At 53.1% G+C, this 23,678-nt stretch overlaps 2 protein-coding genes across 4 annotated transcripts in view; both read left to right on the top strand.

The window, feature by feature from the left end:
• The first annotated feature begins 920 nt into the window (after positions 1-920).
• On the top strand, positions 921-7,847 carry SCARF1 (scavenger receptor class F member 1). 2 transcript variants are annotated; one of them, XM_071765590.1, is made up of 11 exons: positions 921-1,135; positions 1,859-1,920; positions 2,236-2,337; positions 2,458-2,983; positions 3,574-3,792; positions 3,880-4,008; positions 4,086-4,189; positions 4,399-4,510; positions 4,590-4,714; positions 4,915-5,052; positions 5,390-7,847. In XM_071765590.1, the coding sequence occupies exons 1-11, from the start codon at positions 1,041-1,043 to the stop codon at positions 6,382-6,384; spliced, it is 2,607 nt and encodes an 868-aa protein (XP_071621691.1). In that variant the 5' UTR covers positions 921-1,040; the 3' UTR covers positions 6,385-7,847. The 2 variants fall into 2 exon arrangements, with proteins under 2 accessions (XP_071621691.1, XP_071621692.1); XM_071765591.1 differs by lacking the exon at positions 1,859-1,920.
• A 387-nt stretch (positions 7,848-8,234) lies between these two features.
• SLC43A2 (solute carrier family 43 member 2) overlaps positions 8,235-23,678 on the top strand; it is a 35,514-nt gene continuing 20,070 nt past the window's right edge. The window contains exons 1-5 of one of the 2 annotated variants that reach the window (XM_071765592.1): positions 8,235-8,375; positions 12,309-12,507; positions 19,805-19,994; positions 20,990-21,045; positions 21,743-21,819. In XM_071765592.1, coding sequence (XP_071621693.1) covers positions 12,348-12,507; positions 19,805-19,994; positions 20,990-21,045; positions 21,743-21,819 — 483 coding nt within the window. In that variant the 5' untranslated portion in view covers positions 8,235-8,375; positions 12,309-12,347. Of the gene's footprint in view, positions 8,376-10,571; positions 10,619-12,308; positions 12,508-19,804; positions 19,995-20,989; positions 21,046-21,742; positions 21,820-23,678 lie in introns of those variants that run through there. The other variant, XM_071765593.1, reaches the window with a different exon arrangement.

Genomic DNA, 23,678 nt, shown 5'->3' with positions numbered 1-23,678 from the left:
CCAGGAGCTGTGCCAGGGTTGCCACGTGGCCGGGAGGGACTGAGCATGCTGCACTGGGTGTCTGAGCTCTCCTGTGGTGGGGAGCAGTGTGGATCAGCACCACCAGTGCCACTCCTGCACTTTTCGGATGTGGGGTGAATTGGTTTTGTACTGGGACCTCTTCAGACTGGAACAATCCTTGTGTTTACCCGGGAGTCTGTCCTCTCGGGTCAGGTACTTTCTAGCTCTAGAACTGGAGTTGGAAATAAATCAGTCTGGTTTCTCCTCTGAGGTTCTGGCTGCAATGATGAAGGGCTGGGTGGTGCTGCCAGGTGTCCCAGCCCAGCAGTCAACTTCTGTGTGCCGAGGCAAAGGGATGTGGCCACTGTGCCAGACCCCAGAGCCCCTTTTGGGGGTCAGCTACCATGGGGAGCTGGGCTGGGCGCGATGGAGTTAAGTCCTGTATGGTGGGGGGAGCAGTGCTCTTCCAGCCTGGCTGAGCTGGCCTTGGGTAGGAAAAAGGTGTTTCCTGTGAATCTGCTGACACAAAGCTCCTGGGGAGACAGTGAGGTGGGATGGTGGCCAACAGCAGTTCAAAGGCCGGCCTGGGGCAGTCCATGTCCCCATAGGGGATGTGGGGGCTCCACTTCTCAGCCTCTGCCAGGGGTTGGCAGCACCATGGGGCAGCTCACGACACCTCGTGTGGGTTTGAGGGACATTGGCTAAAACAGCTTTGGGGGTGATGGAGGATGGCACAGGATGACCATGGGTGAATGCCAACCCCTGCATGGCTGCTCCAAGCCCCTGGACACCCATTTCTGCTGCCAGGGTGACAACAAGGCCCCAAAATAGCCCATGGGGTGACAATCCCTGCCTCCCCCCCCTCCCCGCCACACCTCTTGTGTCTGGATTGGGGCACCTCCTCCTGCGTTTCCTCAGGAAGAAACCCAAGGCTGCCTGGAGGAAGAGGCCGCACCGTGGGAGGGACAGGACGGGACGGACGGGACAGACGGACGCTGGCGCGGGGCTGGGGAGCTGCTGGGACCTCACATCCCACCAGGATGGGGAGCACCCGGCCCATCCTCTGCCTCCAGCTGTGGCTGTGGGTGCAGAGCTCTGCCCAGGAGCTGGACCCCGATGGCAGGAATGTCTGCAGGTAGGTGCCACAGGGGTCTGCACTGACATCCTGATCTCATGGGGCTTCTTAGCAGCTCCAGGGGGTCGTTGTCCATCTGTCCTTACATGGAAGGAGGTCTGTAGCCTGGCAGTGTGTGTGCGGAGACTGGGAGGATGATGGGAAGTGGGGTTGGGGCACATATGGGCATTTGGGGCACCCAGACCTTTTCTCCAGAGGTTACTTCTCATGGACTCCCACTCCGCGGAGTAATAAGGGGGAGGTGGGAGCACTGGCAAAGCTTCCATGGTGTAGTGAGCGGGAAATGTAGGTGTAGCAAAACCCAAAGGGCTTTTTGGAGCCAATGTCCCCTTTGCTTTGCTGCTGTGTTGCCTCTCCCACTGACCTTGCCACCAATTGCAGCACCTTCGGGCGCTTTCCCTTTGGTGCCGTTTCTCTGGGTTGCTGACAAAGCTTTTAGCCCCTCCCAGAGGTTTGGGAACCCACCACGGGCTCCACAGCAGCATAGTCAGGCAGTCCTTCCCCATCACCCAGCCCCACCACCCCCTCAGCCTGCAGCCTCTTAAATTTCCTTCCATTTTGCTGGTTTCCTTCCGGAGTAATGCCCCTGGGGCCATGCTGGGCCCAGCCAGGGCAAGCGCCTGCGGTCACTTTACCTCAGCCAAAGCTGTGAAGCTGCATGTGAATCCCCTCCAGCCCTGCACCCCCTCTCCCAGCTGACAGCCCCCCTGATCTCTCCCACAGGCTCCCTGCTGGCCCCGCGTGCTGCCCCGGCTGGAAGCAGGAAGGGCAGGAATGCACGGCTGGTGAGTGATGGACGGTGATGAAGCCCAAAGCTTTGCCAGGTGGCTCCTCCACGGTGCTGGGTGTTGGGGGGAAGCCTCTGCAGCTCTCCTTGGCCAGCAACAGTGGGGTGCTAAAGCGTGGGGACCCCCAAACACCCACTGAGCAAGCTGCTGCTGGTGCTTCAGCTCAGCCAGGGGGATGGAGCAGGGAGAGGGATGGATTCCCTGGGAAGGCTGCCTCAGTGGGAGATGGCCGGGTGGCTGATGGTCCAGCAGGGGGGTGTGAGCTCTGGAGGGGCCAGTTCTGTGCTGATATTCCCTTCCTGCTGCCGACAGCGCTGTGCGAGGGTGAGGATGCCTGTGGGGTGGACGAGGTGTGTGTGAGACCTGGGGTTTGCCTCTGTAAACCTGGCTTTTTCGGAGCAGACTGCAGTTCCCGTGAGTATTTCCCCAGGTCTCAGCCCTTGCCATCCCTTATCCCAGCTTGGATGCTGGGGAGGGAGAGGGCTGCAGATCTTCCCCATCACTTCCATCTTCACCATCTCCTTCCCTCCACAGCCTGCCCCGAGCAGTACTGGGGTCCTGACTGCAAGCGGCGGTGCCCGTGCTACCCCAACGGGCGCTGCGACCCAGCCAGCGGGCACTGCACCTGCAACCCTGACCACTGGGGACAGCTCTGCCAGTTTCCCTGCCAATGTGGCCCCCACGGCCACTGTGACCCCCTCACGGGTGCCTGCCGCTGCGAGCCGGGCTGGTGGGCACCGACCTGCAAGAAGCAATGTCAGTGCAACCTCGCCACCTCCCACTGTGACCCCCTCACCGGCCACTGCCGCTGCCAGCCGGGTTGGTGGGGCAGGAGGTGCAGCTTCAAATGCTCCTGCAACTTCTCACCCTGCGCCCAGGAGACGGGGAAGTGCGAATGTAAAGCTGGGTTTTGGGGGCCGGCATGCCAGCGGCTCTGTGACTGCGGGCATGGCTCCTGCAGCCCCCTGAGCGGGCACTGCGCCTGCAGCCCCGGCTACCAGGGCAGGAGCTGCAGGGAGCCGTGTCCGGCGGGAAAATATGGGTCTCAGTGTGTGCACAGGTGAGCCAGGGGGGTACCCAGGGGCTGCAGCAAGATCTTGGGGGAAGGGGTGGGGAGAAGGCTGGAAAGTCATGGCAGGTGTGTCTGTCTTGGCTATTAGAACATTCTTCACTGAAAGGTTTATCAGACATGGGAACAAGCTGCTCAGGGTGGTGGGTGAGTCACCATCCCTAGAGGCATTTAAAGATGTGTAGATGTGGTGCTCGGGGACTCAGGTTGAGTTAAGGTTTGGACTTGATTATTTTAAAGGTGGTCTTCAGCCAAAATGATTCTAAGGCCCTTTGTCTGTGTGGAGAGGTTGAGCAGGCCTGTCTGGCTGCAGCATCAGTGTTGCTCCAGAACAAACATCCCACTCATGCCTGCAGAAAGTGCTGGTGCCATCCCAAAATCTGGTCATTCTTGATCCTGCTCCCTAGGGTCATAAAGCAGCATCTGCCCTGCTTGCTCCTTGCCCTGTCACTACAGCACTAAATGCTAGATAGTATTTCCCCATGATCCAAACCAGTGCTGAACACTGGTGTACAATGAAACCTGAATTTTTTTGGGGGGTGGGTGTCAAGATCTCACCACCCCTCTGTCCACCCCTGCAGCTGTGGGAGCTGCAGGCACAATCAGCCCTGCTCGCCCGTGGATGGCTTCTGCCTGGCTTGCCAGCCCGGCTGGAACGGGACCCTCTGCAAGGAGCCCTGTGCACCCGGCTTCCACGGCGAGGATTGCCTCCAGCCCTGTCCCCGCTGCCGGCTTGGGGACATCTGTGACCCAGAAACCGGGTCCTGCCCGCGCTGCGAACCTGGCTGGATGGGACCCAGGTACACCCCGGGTCAGGGCGAAGGTCCTGGGGGAATGTCCCTGCCCCGGGGCACGGCGGGTTGATGTTTTGCTCTCTGTCTTGGCAGCTGCAACAGCTCCTGCCCTGCGGGGACCTTTGGGGATGGGTGTCAGCTCCTGTGCCCCGAATGCGTTGCAGGGAGCTGTGACCCCGTGTCAGGAGTGTGTGTCTGCCAGGCTGGCTACTGGGGAGCCAGGTAAAGCTGGGAGTGGGCAGGGCTGGGGTCCTGCTTTCCCCAGGGACCCCATTTCGCTCCTTTTCTTTCTCTTCCAGCTGCAACGACACCTGCCCCGAGGGGTATTTTGGAGTGAACTGTTCCTCACCCTGCCAGTGCTCCCGGGGGACCTGCCACCCTGCTCGAGGGGATTGCGTGTTGAGTAAGAGCAACCACAGGTTTACTCCTTGGTACTAGGCAAGGGATGGTCACATCCTTGTTGGGATCAGAGGTGCTGGGAGGCTGTGATGCAGCCAGAGGTCCTGTATGGTGTCTCCTGGCCACACTGCAGGTCACCAGCTCCATCTTGGGTGGCTCTAGGGGCTTGGCAGCTGCTGGACACACTGGAATCAACCCATCTTCTCTTCACAGGTTTAAAGGACCATGGGATCCTTGCAGCCGCCATCCTCGTCCCTCTCCTGCTGCTGCTGCTCTGTGTTGCCTGCTGCTGCTGTGGAGCTGGCCCAGCAGATGCTAGAGACAGGTATTTTGGTTTATATTTTGCAAGCTTTGGTGCAAAACCTCATCTCCCATGTCCCTTTACACCTGTCTCCCCTGCACAGGGCGGCTGTGCCCGATGATGATGTGCTGGCCAGGATGAAGCACCATGTGCAGGGGGTGCTGGCAAACATCAGTGCTATGATGCCTTGCTTTTCCCTGGGGGGCTACAAACTTCCCAAAGTCACAGGTAAAAAAAAAAACACTACTGAAGCCCTTCCAGGCTGTCATCATCCCCACCCTGCTCCCTCTGCATTGTCACCATTTGTGGTGGGGGATCCTGCATCCCCACTTACCCCACAGCATGTCTCAGGGCAGGTGTTGTTCTCCCACCCCAGCTCTGAGCACCCCAGGGTGCCTGGGCTCAGCTGAGTGTCTTCTCGTCCCCAGTTTCCCACCACGACGCGGAAATCCCCTTCAACCCCAGCTTCATTGAGGCACCATCATCTGCCTGGGTCTCAGACAGCTCCTTCTCCTCCTTTGACACCGACAACGAGGGACCCGAGTACTCCGTCCCTCCCAGAGAAGGTGACATCCGTGGCTGCCCGCCCTCTCCCTGGCCACCATGCCTGGCATCCATCCTGCCCCATTACCAACCTTGCCTGTCCCACAGATGGGTGCTGAGCACAGGCAGCAGTTATTTTTATGTCCTTGTTTTCCTGCCTGCAAGGACACACCAGGGCTGTGCTTGGCCCTGTGGGATGGGATGTGCCCAGTGGGGGCAGCCCCGTTTCACAACCTCCTCCTGGGAAAACACTCCCAGGGACAATCCTGTTGCATCATCCCCTGTCCCCATGTTCCTGAGCCTGTCCCTGAGCATGGGGGTAGCTCTGGCAGCCCTAACCCTTGTCCCCTTCTCCTGCAGGTGTCCCATTGCTGGGGGGGTCTGAGCTGCAGGATGGGGCATCCCCCCCAGGTGAGGCACTCCCAGACCCATCTGCCTTTGACTCTGAGGACGTCTCACAGCCCTTTGACATCCCCCGCACCTCCAGCATCGCCAAGGCCAAGCGACCTTCTGTGTCCTTTGCTGAGGGGACGAAATTTGGGGCGGTGGAGACCCCTAGCCCCAGTCGGAAGCCCAAGAGCCCATGGGGTTCATCCAAGCTGTCCCTGCCACCAGAGGACACAGTGGCTGAGCCCCCCGCTGAACGACCAGCCAGTGATTGCTATGAGAACCCTGAGCCCCTCACTAAGGGGGAGGAAGGCCACCGGCCATCACCTCGGGCCACCCCGGGGGGACGCCGGCGGGTGGTGTCTAGCACCAGGCATGTGGCCCAAAGAGTGGAGGCTCTTGAAGCAGCTGCAAAATCCAGCAGTTGGGAGGCAAAGAGGAAGGAGCCCAATGTCACCACTATCTACATGATGGTGGGAACGGCAGGGCAGGACCCCAAGGCAGATGGAGGTGGTGAGGGACCAGTCCAGGCTGTGCTCAAGAGGCTGGGGAGTTTGCAGAAGGGCAAGTGGGCTGCAAAGGAGGAGCCCAAGGTGAGGAGGAGCATCGAGGGCATCCAGAAACCACCTCGCCGGGCCCTGGCACAACGCAGGGACTCAGCAAATAGCTGCAAGCAGAGGGAGAGCATCCCAGGGGCCCCCACTGAGCCATCCTCTGGCAAGCACCAGCATGTCCCTGGGAAGAGACAGTCCTTCCTTCTCCCATCTCCTTCACCAAAAAGCACCAGGTCTGAGGAAGGGACCAGCAATGCTGCAGGTGAAAAAAGCTCTGAGTTAGTTCTCAGCCTTGAACCCAAGGGACAGGCTGGCCTGGAGGAAGAGCCAAAATATGAGAATGTGACCGGTGGCAGTGCTGATTCACCCCCTGGCCCTGCCAAGGAGCCACCAACCACCCCTGCAGCCACCTGAGCCACCACTGCTGCAGCTGGGGCAGTGGGAGACCAGGAGGCCCCTCCACCCCCAACATGGGGGAAGCTGAGGTCGCCTTTCCAGCTGTGAACTGGAGACACACTGAGCCTTCCCGTTGCCCCCCTTTCCTCCGTGCCATCTTGCTGGTGTGGACCTTCATTGGGTTGGGTGATGCTGAGAGCCTCAGGGGTGGCAGCCCATGGGGTTGTTGTGCTTCAGGGCTGTTTTCTGCTGGGAAACATACAAGCAAAAACCAGTTTCACCCCATGGGCTTCACCTGTCCCAGCTCTGGTAATGCTGCTGGGAGCCTCTTGATGTAAAGGTGCTTCTTGCTGGAAGGGATTATTTTGCAGAGCTGGGCTGGGGGTAGATCATGGTCTGTCACAAGCAGCTTCAGCAGAATTTCATTTTAGTTGTTTCTCTCGCAGGGTATCTGGGACTGCAGGGGTTTGTCTGTGTGGCTGTGGCTGTCTTTGTAGCACTTGAAAAGGCATTTATAGACAGCATTTTAAACTCCACACAATGCCAAGCCAGAATTGTGCAAGAGCAAACATGGCAGGTGGGCTGTGACCATTAACCTGTGAACGCAGCCCTGACAAGGACCAATGCTGCACAGAAAATGCAGGTGCCCAGAGCTCCTGGTATCTCCCACACTTATTCCTGCTGCAGCAACACATCACCATGGCTGGCTGAGATGCAATGAAGGTGCTGCAGCATCTCCAGCACAACTAGAGGAGCTTTGGTGCCACAGGTGAGATGGGCATAAAACCTTTGCTGCTCATGCAAGGTGGTTGAGATGACAGAGGATTTGTGGCATGAACTGTTTCTTCAGATATATCTAAATGGTAGAAGTTTCTTGCATATTTTTCTCTTCTTTTGCATGGCATGAAAGCCTCTGCATGAAAATTAAATGTTACCAAAGCCCTTCAGGAGCTGTTATTCCCCAGCTGCCCTCCAGAATCAAAGACATGACCAGAAAAATTCTCCAAAGGGTGGACATTGTTGTCAGCCTCAGGCTTTTGGGTTTTTGGTGGGTGGTTTTTTTTCATTTTCTGATTCTGCTGAAGTAATTCTGAACTCTTACTGCTGGAGCTGAGCCCAGTGCAGAGCTGGAGACCGGAGGGCAGAGGGAATGCAAGTGGGCTGTGAGCATCTGGAACACGTATGTTGCAGGCTGCATCTCACATGTCATGTGCAGTGCTCTGTGTGAATCTTCATCTGGTTGGCACTGCTGAGTTGAAGTTTAGGGTTTGGGATGTTCTGTAAAACATGCTTTTTCCCTTTTTGCTTTTCACTGCTGCTTTTCAGCAGTGCAAGGCACCAAATCTCTAAAACCTCACGTGGAGGAGGCTCCCAGTTTTGCAGAGCCTGCAGCACTCTTTCTTGCAGTGGTGTTACCCACTGCCATAATTAGAACATCAAATATTTTGGTATACAAATTAAAATGCTCATCCTGGCAAGAATGTGGCAGCAGCCTCGCCTCTATTCTGCACAGAGCACTTTTTGTTTTGATGCTGTTTTATTACAGTGGCAGGGACAGCCCCACTTTTTTTACTTATAAGCAGCCATTTTTCCCTGATGGGTTGGGTATTTTCAGCCTGTGAGCCGAGCAGCGTTGTGCCAGAAGTGAACATCACGTGAGCTGGTTCGCCCCGGGTACAGCATGTAAATATCTGACAAGAACCTGACAGCCTTTCCTGACGCTGAAACCAGCACCCAGCTTTGAGAGAAACGCTGCTGCTGCTGCCAGAACCTTTCATGTTCACGGGCTGAAACATCACCGGGATGTTTCCCCTGCCTGAAGAAGAAGCATCTTCACCCTGCCGGGGCGGTGCAAAGCAAACACGCGGGGGATTTGCAGCGCCTGCCTGCCCCTGCGCACGCCGGCAGGGTGGTTGTGCTGGTGCCTTCATTCTAGGGATTCTTTGATCTGTTTTTGCTGTGGTTTTTAATTCTAAGCTGCGAGGAGGGCTGCAAGCCAGAGCTGGCAGGTGAGAGAGGGGTTAATGCCTTCCCATGCTGGGTCTCTGCCTTTCCTGCTGCAGTGGTTTGGGTGGGGAGAGGTTCCAGTGTGCAGGTCCTGTCTGTAAAAAGAGGTGACTGTGCTCTCTGCTGGGGCAGTTCTTGGCCTCCTCAGGGTAGGAACGGAGGCTCAAGCTGTCCCCCATGGTCACAAGGGTCTGTCCCTCATCACTACAACCTTGTCATCTCCTTTCTCAAACTGCCTCAGCTCTGCCTTTGAAAAAGACCTTGTCATTGCTCCAAGGACTTCCCTGTATGGCCAGGCAGGAGCTGTTACCTCCTTTCCAGCCTAAACTCATTCCTGGCCACTTTCTACAATGCTGTCTTTGTGCCAGCACTGTTCTTTAGCTTCACTTTATTTTTTTTTTCCCTTCCATGATGTTTACTGAGCTCCCGGGTGTATTTATAGCTGGCAGTGGATCACCTGATAGCTGCTTTGCTCCTTCTAGGATAGGAAAACTGAGCTCCCTCCTGTTCCCACTGTAGCTAAGGGCTCCTGTGTCCCCAGACAGCCTCCTCCTGCTCCTTCCCCTTGCAGTTGGTGTTTCTTGGACAGTGTCTGGGTGCTGAGGTCTCCCGGGGCCTATTGCTGTCTCAGCCTTCCTCCACTTCTACTAGAACACAGCACTGACACTGCCTGCCCTGTTTTCTTTGGGCTTATTTTTTTCTTTCTGTGTGTATGTGTTTATTTGCTTTGGCTTCAATCCACTTTCCAGCTGTTGCAACATTTGACCCTTCTCCCTCAGCCCAGGCCCAGGAGTTTCCTCATCCCACCCTCCTGTTTTCAGGGATGCAGTGGTGGGTGCACATCCGTCTGCCCAGGCCCTCAGCTTCTGGGTGGTTTGTACCTGCCCCAAGCTTTCAACAAAAAATATCAAATCATTATGATCATTAATCATTATGATCATTAATCGTTATTTCCAGGGGTATGTGCCCACCTCTTCCAGCCCAGGACCTTACCAGTGGGTGATGGGCTTATGGCAGGGCTAGAAATCCAGCAGAGGAACCCTTTGAAATTTAATTTAATATGGGTGGGCTCAGATGCAAAGTGCTCTCGTGGCTTGCAGTGATTTTACTTCTATTGCATGAAAATGCTTCCGGTGGGCTGGGCCATCCCAAGGGACGGTCACCCGGGGCTGTGGGTTGGTACCTGCTCCCCAAATGCCTTTTAACTGAGGAGGGGGGGAACAGCTGCTGTCCCCTCCTGGGGCTGGGTAGAGCGGCGGGTGGGCATCAAAGGGGGGAGCCGGTGCCGGTAACTGTAGCGGGTGAGCAGTAACATGGGTCCCGTTACGGAAACGGCTTCGTGTGCTGGGCTGGGGCCGTACGAGCAGCCGCCGGTTCGCGGTGCTGCTCTCCCGGCTGCCGCCCGGGGCCGGCGGAGACCGGCAGCAGCCGGCACCGAAACCCGCAGGGGCGTCTTGGAGCCGGGAGGTGGAGCGGGCGGGCCGGCGGGGCTGCATCCAGCTCCGCATCACCTCCCGCAGCCGCCCTCCCGTTTTCCTCCCTTTTCCGTCTTTTTTTTTTTTTTTTTTTTTTTATGCTGGGAGGCGGTGAGTCCCCTCACTGCTGTGGAGTCGGGGTGCGGGGTGTGTGCTTCACCGACCCCGTAGAGGGTCCTCCTTAGTCCCGGTCTGCCCCGTGCCCAGCCCCGCAGCGCCGGGTGCGGCCCGGGGAGGGGGGTACCGGGGTTGCTTCCGGAGGTGATACAGAGGGGGCTCCCGGGGGTAGGGAGGTATTGCGAGTGAGTGCTGGGGAGATGGGGGCTGCCGAGGGGTACCGGGCGGAGGGTACCGGGGGAGTAGGACCGGGTAGGTCCTGAGGGGGTCAATTACCGGGAGAAGGTGCGGGGAGGGGAATCCCGGAGGGTATCGGGGAGGGCGGTCCCAGGAGGAAAGTACCAGGGGTGGTTCTCGGGGGTTGGAGCAGCGGTCCCAGAGTGTACTGGGAGGAGGATACGGACCGAGAGGTGATTATCTGGGGGATGTTCCGGAGGAGATAGCGGGGGGACCGGGAGGGGGGGTGGGTTACCGGCTCGGCACGTGCCCCGGCGGCAGCAGCGGGCGCGGTGATTGGCTGAGGCAGCGACCAATCAGAGGCGGCGCCTGTTTGCTTCGGAGGACGGATAAAAACCCCGGGTGGGAGCGCGGCGGCGGCGCGGAGCGGGGGAGGCGGTGGAGGGTGAGCGGCGGGCACTGGGGAGGCTGTGTGGGTATGGGGGCGGGAAGTGGGGGTCTGCGTGGGGTGCAGGAGCGTGGGGAATGGGGTTGTTATGGGGGGCGAGTGAGGTGATGGAGGGGGCTTTGCGTGGAGGGAGGGCGGGGGTGCGTGTGGGGTGGGGTTTGTATCGGACGGGGGAGTGGGGGCCATGAGGGGGCTGTGGAGAGGGAGGGGATGAGTTGAGGGAGCAAGGTGTGTTGGGGGGTGGGTTAAGGGGGAGAGGGGTGTGTAAGGGGGGTGTGGGTGGCAGCGGTGTGTTTTGGGGGGAAGGGGGGATGTATTGGGAGAAGGAGGGGTGATGGAGTGAGCTGTGAGGAGGGAGAGGGGCGCGCTGGGGTGGGTCGGGGCAGGGGAGAGCAGGAGGCAGCGGGGCTGTTGGGAAGAGGTGGATGGGGGGGGGGAATTGGTGAGAGAAGCTGTGGAGAGGGGGGGGGGTTGTTGAGGGAAAATAGGGTGCGTGAAGGGGGAGGGTGGGCGACTGGTATGGGAAAGAGAGGCCTGTGCCTCAGAGGATCTGTGCTGAGGGAGTGAGGGGTGTGGGTGCAGGGGTGAGGAGGTGAGGAAGGAAATGGGTATTGGGTTTGGGTGGGGATGTGAGGGGCACGGGTGCAGGCCGCCTTCCTGTGGCAGGGGTCTCTGCAACAGCTTCTGTGGCTGGAGGGTGGCCCTGTCTCCTTGCAGGGAGCTGTGCTGGGTCATCAGCCCCCACACACGTCAGAGCAACCTAGGGCTGGGCCCTCTGCTCTGGGGAAGGCCTTGAGAAACTGTTTTGGGCTGTGGTGTTTGTAGCCAGCTAACTTCTCCAGAGTGCCTGCTGGAGGCACGCTCTGGCCTGGCAATAAAGCTCAGCTTGTCTAAAATGGCCACCTGCCTTATGACCCAGGGTTGGCCCTGTTGCTTTGCACCTCATGGCTCCTCAGAGGACAGCCAGGGCTGCTCCCAGATCTGTCGCTTGCTCTTGTGGGCCCTAAGGGACTGTGTCAGGTGGAGCTGGAGACAGTTAATCCAGCTGCAGCATCTGTGGAGTAGCTCAGGGATGCTGAGGTGGAGCAGCACGTGTGACAGGATGGGATGGGATAGGGATGTCTCCAAGCTGAGTGGTCTATCAGTTGGCAAAAAGTGCTCCTTGCTGAGCCATCTGTTTTTTAAACTGCGTATGTAGGACCCATGACATATGAAAGAGCTCTTCTCATCTTCTAGAGCAGATCTATGCTCCTGCATAGAGCAGAGCAGACCTGGTGGGTGACTGAAGTTCTGGGGCTGCATGTCCAACCGGGTCCCAGGCTCTGCCTGCAAGCAAACAGGAGGTTGGGGTGCTGGCTGAAGCCCCCCACTCTAGCTCACATTTCCTGGCTGCCTGCCCTGTACAGTTGAGTCTGGGCAGCTGTTGTTTGCTGCATTTTCATACCTGTTGCTTGGGAAGTGGAACAGAGTCCTTGAATGTTCCTCTGTTGCATGGTGTGTGCACTGCAGGGGCTGTTCCAAGGGCACCTGTGCTTCCCCCATCCCTCCAGGTGACTTAGCAAGCTGGTACCGGCAAGAACAAGTTTTACACCCGGGTGCCTTTTGTTGAGCAGGCAGGTTTGCTTGTGTTTCAGTGGGGAGATCTCCTCTTAGACCATGCTGTTTGAGCACCTCGTGCTGTGTCTGTGTACTCACAGACCTTGTTCTGGTCCCTGCAGGTTGAGACTCTGTGGACGAGGCCATCTTCTCACCCAGCCATGGCACCCACGCTTGCTACCGCCCATCGCCGGCGCTGGTGGATGGCGTTCACAGCCATCATTGAGAACCTGCTCTTCTCTGCTGTCCTGCTGGGCTGGGGGTCCCTCCTCATCATGCTGAAAGCAGAAGGGTTTTACTCCTACCTGTGTTACGAATCAGGTAAGGATGTGCTGGAGACACGTGTGAATAAGTTGTTGTTGAGATTTGGTGGTGTGGATCTGGCTGGGGTAGGGGCTGAGTTCTCCAGATCAGTCCTACGGTAGAAGGAAGGGATGTGTGCTCCTTTCCAAATCCAGTGGAATCCTTGTGATGATGTAATGTGCCTGTAGTTGCTGTTGCTTTGTGAACTGAGTGGAAAAGAAGCCTTAAAGATTAGGTAAAGCTTTCCTGGAAAGCCTTTTCTGTTTGGCTTGGACTTCTTTTCTCTGTAGGGTGTCTTGGCTTGTCTCATCTCTGTGAGGGAGAGCCCTGATATGTCCTAAATGATGATAATTTCCAGGGAGGGTGTCATAGTAGGAGGAAACTATGGCCACCCCTCCCTTAGAGGTAGGAAAGGAAAGGAAAGAGCATGGCTGAAAATGAGACAGGGAATCTAGTGCTGCTGTTGAGAAGCTGCAGAAGCAAATGCAACTGGTGTTTTTGTTCCTCTCCCACTTGAAACACCCAGGATGTGCTCAAACTAGGCTGAGTCTCTTCAGGGCTGGCAATCCACCTTCTGGCCCAGCTGCAGGAAGTGGTTGTCCATGTTGCAGACACAGCCTTTCAGGGGAGGAGGCAATCCTGTGGTGCAGGAGGGATAATCCTGGGAAAAACAATGTGCAGGTGGGCATAGATCCCCAGCCTGGGCAGGGAGAGAACTGTGGTCTGGGGAATCCCACAGTACTGCAGGGTGGGCAGTGGAGTTAAAAGGAACCTGAGAGTAAAGGTGTGTTATGGATTTGGGAAACTGCTGTAGTTACAGGGTTTGTGTGTGCTCAGACATGGGAATAACGGAGTGATGAGAGGCAGGAGGTGGGTACTGGGGCTCTGTCCAGTGGTGTGTGAGGGTGGATCAGCCCAATCAGTGCTGGTGAGCATGGAGCTGGAGAAGGAAGCAGCAGGGGAAGAGAGGTGGAAATAAGAGTGTGGACCCTAGAGCTCTCAGTGGGTAATGGCTGAGAAGAGCAGGGGAAATCTAAAATGTGGGGAAGCAAAGTCCAAGAAAAAAGTGTCTGTGGATAATTGTAATCATACTTTGGGTTTTTGGTTATTATTTTTTTCCCCCTTCATAACCTGCTGGTTATGATCTTCTGTTTTGAGTGCTGGTGGGCAGCTGCCTCAGTCTTGTAGGGCCTGGGTTGGGGCACCTGGCAAACATACATGGGTTTGAGTCTTCTGCCAGCTGCTGCTTGGCTGCTTAGTTTCCTCCCTATCCTCTGCTCATAGTGAGATGCTTCCAAGTGTGTCCGTGTCACTTGGGCTGCATGAGGGAAAGTCCTCAGCTGCTGGATACTGTTCAGGACTTCTGTTTGAGGCAGCTCAGTTCTCACCCAGCCACGGCGACTTTATCACAGGCCTGTGTAAGAGATCTCATTAAACCTATCAGGTGGAGGCTTTCTGCCACAGAGATAAAACCCATGGGGGCTGATAAGCAAATGCTGACTGTCTCTGCAAGCAGCCATTTTCCTGTCTGCTTCCTGAGATGTACCCTGCTGACAAACAAAAAGCCCTGCTTCACTTAGGGCCCACCTCCTATTCTTTGCCTTGATTGCTTTAAATCTATCTGCCTTTGTCCCAAATCAGCAAGAGTCACCTTGGTTTTTCACCCACTTTGACCAATCTGTGGTCTGTCTGGCTCTCCCCATGGGAGTGCCTGTGCCACAGACCACAGGGAAAATGCAAATGTTTGGACTGTGGTGAAATTGCTGTTCTGGGGGCAATTTCTTCCTCCCACTGACCAGCCAGTGCCCTGAGGCAGGAGAACATAAACCCTGAAAAGAAATAAATCTAGTCAAATGTTCTCATTGTCCTCAAATATCTGGCCATCACTGCTCAACTCAGTGATGGCTTGTGATGAGCATGGAGGACCAGTCATGCTGGTGTCCTTGTTCATCCATTCTTACTCTCTCCCCCCCAAACACCACTGTAATAATCTTGGTGAGTTGTTAGGGAAGAGACCTCACTCAAAATGTGGGAAATGGTCACTGAATGATTGGTGCTGAGTGGATTTGAACCCTTTCTGGGATCAGAACGGATGGCCCCATGGTTGCCTTTCTCAGCATAACCTACTAAATCCTGCAGCCTGAGTGGACACTAGGCTGGAAGGTTGTAGCAAACAAATTATAACTGGTAGCCTTTGGGCACTTGTTGTTTCTGATGCTGCTGTGTGCATGTAAGTATTGCAAAAACCTGACTTTTCCTAATGAGCCAAAGGTTCTTGGCAGGGCTTTTCATTTGTCAGCAAAAGCTCTTGCACTTTGTGATGTCTTCTAAAGAAGGAGAAAACTAGACCTTGTCCCTTCTTCAGGCTCTTCCCTGAAGGCAGCAGCAGCTACCCAGAAAGTGACTGCAGTTTGTGAAGGGCTCCTTGTCCTCCTATTGAATTCTTTCCTTTCCCTTCCTGTCCTTAGCTTCTGGGATTGGATTTTGCTCAGTCACCCTTGCAAACATGTCAGGTCTGCTGGACTCTTAACTCAGTTTTTTGAGGGTGGACACCTAGAAAAAAAAAAATCCACCTCACCATAACAAGTCTTTTTAAAGCAATTGTGCAACAGGGTTTGAGTTGGGGGGGTTGTACCTGTTCTGGGCAGCAGGTTTGGCCACATCCTGAGAGGTATGTTTGAAATTTGCTGACGAGAAGCCTGCTTGTGGCACTTTGTTCCCATTTTAATTTTACTCTGCTACCACTTGGCCTTTAACCAAATTGAAGCAGCATCTTTTATTTTTTGCAAGAGCTGATGCTGCAGTCTTTATCAGGATTCAGGCCTAATCAGCTGCTGGGGAACTTGGTCTGTTCAGGGTCTTGTGTTGCTACAGCATTACTGGGATTGTGAAGCTCAGGGCTTGGGCCTCTGAGACCTGCTTTAAAAAAAAAAGAAAAAAAGAATCTTGAACCTGATAATCTGTTCACAAAGAGCAGAGATAAGGAGCCAGTTGAACAGAGGGCTTTCCTCTAAGACAGAGCTGCAGAAAACCGAAGGGGTGATAAGCTAATTAATTCACTTAGAGCAGGTTAACTTGCCTTGTTAAGGGCACAGGTGGAGGTGCTGCCTTATGCCTCTTTGCTTTTATTCATTTGAGGGCTGTGGTAGGCAACTTGCAGTCTGAAGGTCCCTCCCAAGCTGTTGAGATGAGACAACAGCTTGTGGAAAGGTTGCACATGCGACCATGTAAACAGGAACCTGGTAAATGTTCAATTTCTGCAGGAAACGCGCTGTGCTGATCAGCAGCTGTCAGTGGTATCAGAGCTGCATGGGAAGGTGCCAGCCCTGAGTGAGAATTGGTTTAAAATGAAACTGCAGCTGGGGAGAGAATGGGAGTTGAGCTGGAGACTGTGCTATGATTATCTTGGGCTTTCAGCCGGGGCCCTGGAACTGCAAGTGGAGGGACAGGCAGAGAGGGGAAACCCAAATAAATTGCATTTGCAGTGGTATAAAGCAAGAACATCTCCTCCCAGTTCCCAGAAGTATGACACCATCCTGAAAAGAGAAAACATGTTCTTATGTGGGCAGACTGCAGATCAGTTGTTTGCACATGTCTTTCACTGTGATTTTTTTATTTTTTTCAACCAGTGTTCCCAGACTCTTTAGCCCTGTTTTTTTTTAATTTTATTTATTGATATTCCTCCTCTTTTATTAAAAAAAAAAAAAAAAAAAGGTAAGAGGAAGGTGATTCTGTGCAGGCTGTGTCCCACAGAGCTATTGCTGGGGTGGCTGTAGATGTTTTGTCTGCTTGGTTCAATCTGATCCATGAAACAAGATGAAAGGAAACCTTCTCTCTGCTGTCTGAGATGGCAGTCACTCCTGAAAAACCCAGACTTGTTCCTCTGGTAATATGGTGTGTGCCTGGGATTTGAAGAGGTCAGCAAAGAGTAGTTAATGATTGACCCTCTCATGAAACCTACAGCTCTTAATTTGGGAGAAAGGATGACTTTAAATGTTCCAATAACAGCCTGAACAAATCCCAGCGATGAGCTTGACATAAATGATTACTGAGGCAGCCTTCCTCTCACCTAAGCTGTCAGTCTTTTAATAGTAACCTGAACTACTAATTGGGCAGTAGAAATCCTGCTGCTTGTAGTGCTTTAAAAATAGGCAGTATGTTCTTGTAATTGGTGATAAAGACTTGCAGGTTCTTCTAGCTTGCCAGTGAGAGTGGTGAGTGTGCATGGGCTGAGCCTGGTGGCATCAGGCACATCCTCCTGTGCACATGGACTTGGCAGGAGAATTTAGGGTGGGCACACAGGCAGCCCTTCCCCAGAGCTCTGCTGCAGATGGAGCCAGGCACGTAGGAGACTTTCTCCAGCAGTGTGGCGTGCACTGATCTGGAACAGGATCTGAGCTGTGATTTAGGGAAACTGCTGTTTGCTGTAACCAGGTGCATTAGGGAGGTGAGTAGTTAGGCAGGTTCTCTGCCCATTAATCTCCTCTCAGCTGCATGTCACTCAGATGCTGCCACTTGCTGCCTTTGCTGGTGTCCTGCTGGCACATGGATGAGGTGGCTCTCAGCTGGACCCTGTGCATGTCGCACGTACCTGCAGCCCCTCCAAAATGTTCTATTTATGGAGGTGGCTCAAAAAAGATCAGAAGATGTCAGGGTGCCAAGGGCTGCTTGAACGATTTCCATAACGCCTCAGTGGATCTTCTCTTGTTGCTCAGGGCCTGCTTCTATTTTCACAAACAATTTGTATTTCCACATCGCGCTGTTGCCTTGGCCCCTCCTTGGAGCTGGCAGTGAACAGCTGTAAATAAGGTGGTTGGGACAAGTAGGGACTGAGCTTGGTGCCCTGTTCCCAGCCTTCCTGGCTGCTGCAAACCTTCAGAGAGGGCCAAGTTTCCTTGCTTTTTCTGAGCTGTGTCCTCTTTGCCTCCTGGTGTTGCTGCCTGTCCTGCATGCCATCCGAAGGTCTGTGAGCTGGTGTGTGCTGCAGCAGCTCCTTGGGGTAATGTTGCAACTGTAGATGTCAATACATTAACAGTAATTTGTCTACTCCAGCTTTAAATGCCAAATATTTCTGGCTTGACATCTCTTCGTGGGGAGAGCTGACAGGCTTTTTAACATATGCAGCCAGAAGTTTTAAGGTCACTGCACTGTCTGCATCCCTCCACCCTTCTTCCACTCCACAGCTGAGCTCTCTGTAGAGTGCTGACACAGGGAAACCACTACTACTTTGTCACTCCTTTTTCTTTTTTTTTTTTTTTTCTCTTGTTTTCCTGAGTTTAACCTCTCACCCACATCTGTTTCCTATGAATTTATCTCTGTGGAGAGCCCAAAAAGCCTTGATGCTGTGGGTGAAGCTGTATGCCTCTGCCTGCCTCATGGAGATACTGCCAGGAGTCAATGTTTAAGAACCTGGAACACAGCCAGAGGAGATTGTGAGGGAAAGATGGATGAAAAAGATTAAGATGTAGTGTGAAAACTGCAGAAAGCGTCCCAAGTCTGTCCAGGACTGATTTCTAAGGATGTGACTTGGGAGCTTTGTGTGCTGGAGTTCTGTCCTCCCTGCAGAAGGGATGCTAATGGGAGATGTGGCCATTTGGAGATACATCTGTTGTTTACTCTGGCTGTCCATGACAAGCAGGGTGAGGGGAGAACAGGTCAAATTATTTGCACATGTCAAAGGAAAGGAAAAAGCAGTCATCACTGCCCACAGGCATTTTGAGACTGTTTAGTAAAGGTGCTGGTGTGAGCAGTGTAAATGGAGAGAAATGCTGTGTGCCTTCCCCTGAGTGCTACAGCTCCTAAGCCTCAAATATTATGTCAGTGTCTGAATTCCTGCTAATACCTGGTGTCTGAAAGGTGGAGTGTGATTTTCTTGCAATGGACACAGAGGTGGGAGGTTTGGCCAGCTAGGAGAACCAGGGTGAAACCAATAATGGTGCTGAGGCTTGGGTAGAAGGGAAGGAGTTGCAAGACAGGGCTGTGTGATTTCCAGAGACACAGGAAGGGCAAGAGCAGACAAGGGGATCCCCTCCACAAGCTGCACTGAGCAGTGAATGTGAAATCATTTGTGTGAGGGATTCCTGCTAATTAACTCTTAACTAACCAGGGCTCATTGAGAATCACTGGTCTTCCTTCATGCAGATGGTTATGTAGGTGACTTTGTCTGTGCCTCCTTCAATATTAGACTTTGTCAGATCAATTATTAAATGTGGAGGAGAGTGTTTTATGTCAGTAGCTTGCAGCAGCAGTAAGAAAAACAAGTGCTTTTTCATACCAGTAAAGGTTACTTATAAGTCAGATAAGAGTTGGGAGGAGTGGAGTGCACCAGAGCTCTGAGTTAATGAAAGTCTGAAGGCACACATGCTTGCTTGAGGGGTTGTAAGCCACTTTGGGGTGGGCTTGTAAGAGGAGCAGAGTTAACATGAGGCAGTAAAACTGCTGCTGCAAAGAATAGGGAACTTGTTTTTTGGTTTTTTTTTTTTTTTTGGTCAACTGTTTCTCTGTTACACAACGTGGGCTCTGTTCAGCGTGGGAGTTTGCATGCAGAGTTACTCATCTAAGGACAAGAACAGAAAGCTGGAGATATCATTGATCTGTATGGCCTAAACCCACTTGGAAAGAATAGAAAATGTTAATTATGGGACAGAAGTTAGATGCATCAATCTCTTAACAAAGGGAGAAGGCAGGTGAGCTGCCAGCCCTCCTGGGGACAGAGTAGTTAAATCCAGGAAGCATATTTTGGAGCCAGGGCAGTCAGGAAGCAGGGTGGCTGCTGCAAAGCCATCCCTCATCCTGATGCCCACAGTGGGAGTAGGAAGCTTGTCGTTTGAGCAGGCTGTCACTCTGTGCCAGCCCTTGTCAGCCCAGTGTCCCAAAATAACTGATTTGGCTGTGGTTATTGCTTCCAGTTTAGTTAGGCAAAGGATCTGTGAGAACATGCCAGTTGTGGATTAGGAGGACCCTATTTTTGCATTAGTCCCTTCAGGATCTTCTGCTGTCCCCTGTAATGGTTGTTTTTATAAATTAATGAATTTCTGTCTTTTTAAGTTGTCACCCTGCTGCTGCTTAGGGTACTTGCCCCCTGGGTGCCTGTGCATCTCTTTTCCTACTCCCAGCTGAGCTCATGAGTTTTTCCTTTGGTTGTCTGCTGCTCTTCTTTACCTTCTTCGTTCCTCACTGATGATAATACAAAATGTAGTGTGGAGGGATGTATGCCTGGTGTGCTGCTTGTGGGGATTCTTTCTTCCCTTCCCTGTGCAATTCTGCAGGCCCATCCTAGCACACTGCAATGACAATCCTCTCTTATCCCCTGTAGAAAACATCACCAGCAGCCCTAAACATGAGAACAGCACAGATTCAGAGCACAAATGGGCTTCCTGCAATGCCCAGGATGAGATGCTGAACTTGGCCTTCACCATTGGGTCCTTCCTGCTCAGTGCCATCACCCTGCCCCTGGGGATTGTCATGGACAAGTATGGTCCTCGCAAGCTGCGGCTGCTTGGCAGGTCAGTGTCTTGGGCTCCCTGGGTGGGCTGAGGGCTGGAATTGTGTTGCTGGGGGCAAATGGGTGCTGTCTGGGTGCTGTGGTTGTTGTGGGGTCCTTGCAGCCTCAGGGACTGTATGAGGGATGGTGCTGGGAGCTGCTGGCAATGCACTGGAGCAGCGCTGGAATGATTTCAGCCAGCACAATGAATTGCTCCATAAGGAAAGGGCCTGGGACTCCATGTCCACCTTTCAGCTCTCCAGTGTTGCTCCCAGGCTAGATGGAGCCTGGAGGAAGAGTGGAGTCATTTGTGAGTCATGGAGGGTTAGCTTTTTCCTTCAGCTGGGAGCTATGTGTCCTGAGAGGCACAAAACCAAGATGTTACATCACTGCTTGCGAGCTGGGGAGTTAACTTGGGGATAAACACATCCTGCTTGCCTTTGCTAGGGCTCTTCTCTGCCATGTGGGGTGTGTTGCTTTCTGCCTCAAATTGCAAGGTTGTTAGCTGCTGCCATCATGGCATGGAGGGAGCAGGAACTTGATGGGCACAGTGGAGCTCAGCACTGGTGAATCTGGTAGTAGAAATCAAACTGGGCTGTAGGCAGAGTGGGCAAAAAAAGGGCAAGTCTCTGACTCAAACCCTACCAGAGAAGAGCAGGTAAAGGCTGTGAGTGCTGTGACCACAGATGGGTCTCAGGGCAAAGGCTCCTGCTGCCTTTGGTCACCTCGTGGTGAGAGCTGGCAAAGCTCTGTGCTGGAGAACCAGTAAGGTATTTGGGTCCAATAAAAGTCAGTATTGGGAGGAAAAGTTGCTACCTCAGCCCTTCTGCAAGGTTGGTTGGTGGTTGTTTTTTTTTTTTTAATATTTGGGTATTTCCCTGGGCTTTTCTTCCCAAATTGTCAGCTTTCCTCCCTCTTACAGAAATTATACTGTTCTTGCTTAATGAGGTGCTGAGGAGACAGAAGGATGTGCAATTTGCTGTCTGTAAGAAACTCATGGTTTTGGTTCCTTTTCAGTGCCTGCTTTGCTGTGTCCTGTGTGATGATTGCTTATGCTGCCAGCAACCCAGACTGTAAGTGGCCATTTCTCTTCTGGGCTGGGAAGGCTTTGGGGCTCTGGGTGGGGTTTTGTTCTTTGGGCAACAGACAGTTGTGAATGGCACTGCATACTCTGTCACACCTCTTGTGCTGTCTTGGGGTCTTGCTGAGGACAAAAGCCAAGCATCTGCTGGCTCTGGGGAAGGCTGGTGTTTCACAGCCCTGAGTGGGCAAGCATCTGAGATAGCCAGGTCTTTCAGCTTTGCTTTAGGGCTGGGCCACATCCTATAAAGGAGCACTTCCAAACATGTTCTTGGCTTTTCAGGGTTGGGAGATCAGTTGAGGCACACAATGTGTGGTTGGTTTTCTCACTAGGGATAGATGGAGGTTGTTCCTCAAGACTAGGTGGTGAGAGGACACTTTGAAGCCAGCTGTTTCAAGTAAATCTTCCTTTTAGGACCCATTCAGACAAGCTGCAACAGCAAGTCTGTTCATCAGAGAAAACAGACCTATCCATTCTGGAGAGAGATGATCCCATCCTGAGCTCCCTCTTGGAATACAGCCCTTGCCCTCCCCCTCTGTGGCTGGGAAGATGGGTGCTGCAGTGTGACATGTCCTGAGGGTGTTGATCTACTGAGGTTTATATGTGTCAGATTCAAAGCCCTCTGGGCTCTGTCTCCTTTCCCTCTCCACCCCAGTAAAAGCTAAGGGTGATGTTTTTTATTGTTGCAGCTCTGTCTGTGCTGATATTCATTGCACTGGCTCTGAATGGCTTTGGTGGGATGTGCATGACCTTCACATCACTTACGGTAAGTGAAGAGTTATTACTTGGCTCTGTAATTCCTTCCTGTGGCTGTGAGCTGGGCTAGCAGGAAAGAACAAAGTGGATCTTTTGCCTGTGGCTTGAATAGCACATGTTTTTGTTTGGTACAAAGGATCAGTCACTCTTTCACCTGAAAGGCTGAGCACTAGGTGGTTATTCTGTCTTTTTTTCCCCAGTTCTTTTTTTTTGTTACCTGCCCCTTCCATTTCAGGTGAAGGAGAAGGCTGGGGGAGGAAGGAAGTGTTTTTGTCAAGGACTCAAATTGTTATATGCCTGTACATGCAGTGCTCAGCTACCTGGCACAGGCTGAACATGTGTTTGCACTGGGTTTAGCATTGACATGTTGCAGGAAGAAGCAGCAGGGCACAAATCCTTGCAGCTGGGTATGACAAGTTTTCTGCAAAACAGTTTGTATCTCAACCCCAGGAAAACAGTTCTTGAGCACAAAAGCTTTTCCTCTCGGAAGGGCAAGAGTTCCTCCAGGTTTCCTTGGAAAAGCTGTGTTGTTGAATACACCTGGCTCCATCTGCACATCCCACTTAGGTCTGTTCAGTTTGTGGGTTTTATTGCAAGCATTGGTCACCTGTTGTCAGATGGATCTCTACATTTTGGGGTTCTTTTTGCCTGGAGACAGAAGCAAGAACATCCTCCAACTATCTGCTTTATTTTCTGCCTCATGACCCTGATCCTTGTCAGTGTGACTGAAACAGCTGGGTGGAAACCCTCCCAGAAAACAGTTAGAAAAGCACTGCTGTTTGTTGAGCTGAGGTTAAAAACTTTGATTTGAACTGCATGACCTTGAACTTGCTGTTGAAGTGAAACTTTCTTTAAGGTAACCTCTAATAGGACAAGGCTCATACACTGGCTGAACTCCTGAGACCTAAATTTGGCCGAGGCTGAGTTCACAGATCACTGTCTACTGTGATCTTGCTGCTGTTGCTTTCATATATTCAAAGCTTTCAAAACTCTGTGCAGATGTCAGGCTTCCCTTCACATGTAGGGCTCTTGGCTGTGGTCCCAAAGGACTGTGGGGCAAATGTCCTCATGCCAGACTTCAAATAAAAGCAAGGAAGAGAGGAGCACATCAGGACTGCTGTGGGAGAGGAGAGGATTCTCACCCTGCTGCTGCCAGCATCGGTGATTGTCTCTCTGGGTGGTTATTAAGGGGTCACAGATTATTTTAGAGCCACTAGTGATAACAGGAGGAAGGGCAAGGCTAGGGCAGAAATATACTGGATGTGCTGTACTGTGGCTTTTAGCAGCAGAGGAAATGAGAAAAGTCACTTATTAGCACCCTAATTAGCGAGCCAGTGCTGCAGCACTGAGGAAGTACGGCTGCAGGAAAAAGGTTGAATATTCCAAGAGATCCAGGCCTTGAAGAGCTCTGAACCAAGTCAAGTAGTGATGTCTTGAGTTCACAGAGGGAGAGCCCAACCTCTCCAGACAGCTGTGGGTTTTGTGAAGACCTGAGGTGGCTTTGACTTGTCAAATCCAAATTCAGCTGGTCCCTGTCAAGCCGTACAGAGGCATTTAATACCTGAGGCATGTGAGTGGGATTGAAAACAGTCTGAAGTGTGAGGGGAGCACATCTTCCTCTGCGCTGTAGTGTAGCTGTGGTGGTGGCTGTTAAAAGTGGGTGTAATTTGCTCATTAGCACCTTGCTGGGGTGTCCCTGCATGGTTTTGCCTGCAAGCTGGGGTGCTCATGGTTGGTGTGTCAATTTGCTTGGTGTTCATTGGTGATGTGGTGATTTCCTTTGGGCCCTTTCCACTTGTGGCCCATGGAGATATGGAGTGTGGCAGGGGAGGGACATGGGCATGGCAGGTCCTCTGGGCAGTTTGATTT

Source organism: Heliangelus exortis, chromosome 21 (genome assembly GCF_036169615.1).
Source record: "Heliangelus exortis chromosome 21, bHelExo1.hap1, whole genome shotgun sequence".
Lineage (NCBI taxonomy): Eukaryota > Metazoa > Chordata > Aves > Apodiformes > Trochilidae > Heliangelus > Heliangelus exortis.
The sequence above is the reverse complement of the archived record's forward strand: the minus strand, read 5'-3'. Positions and strand labels throughout refer to the sequence as shown.

What these genes read in the sequence shown, in the direction of transcription:
- SCARF1 (XM_071765590.1), top strand. Translation starts at nt 1,041, where the DNA reads ATGGGGAGCACCCGGCCCATCCTCTGCCTCCAGCTGTGGCTGTGGGTG. An exon ending in CAAACTTCCCAAAGTCACAG is followed by an intron (nt 4,715 to 4,914) that starts GTAAAAAAAAAA and finishes TCTCGTCCCCAG; the next exon opens with TTTCCCACCACGACGCGGAA. An exon ending in CTCCGTCCCTCCCAGAGAAG is followed by an intron (nt 5,053 to 5,389) that starts GTGACATCCGTG and finishes CTTCTCCTGCAG; the next exon opens with GTGTCCCATTGCTGGGGGGG.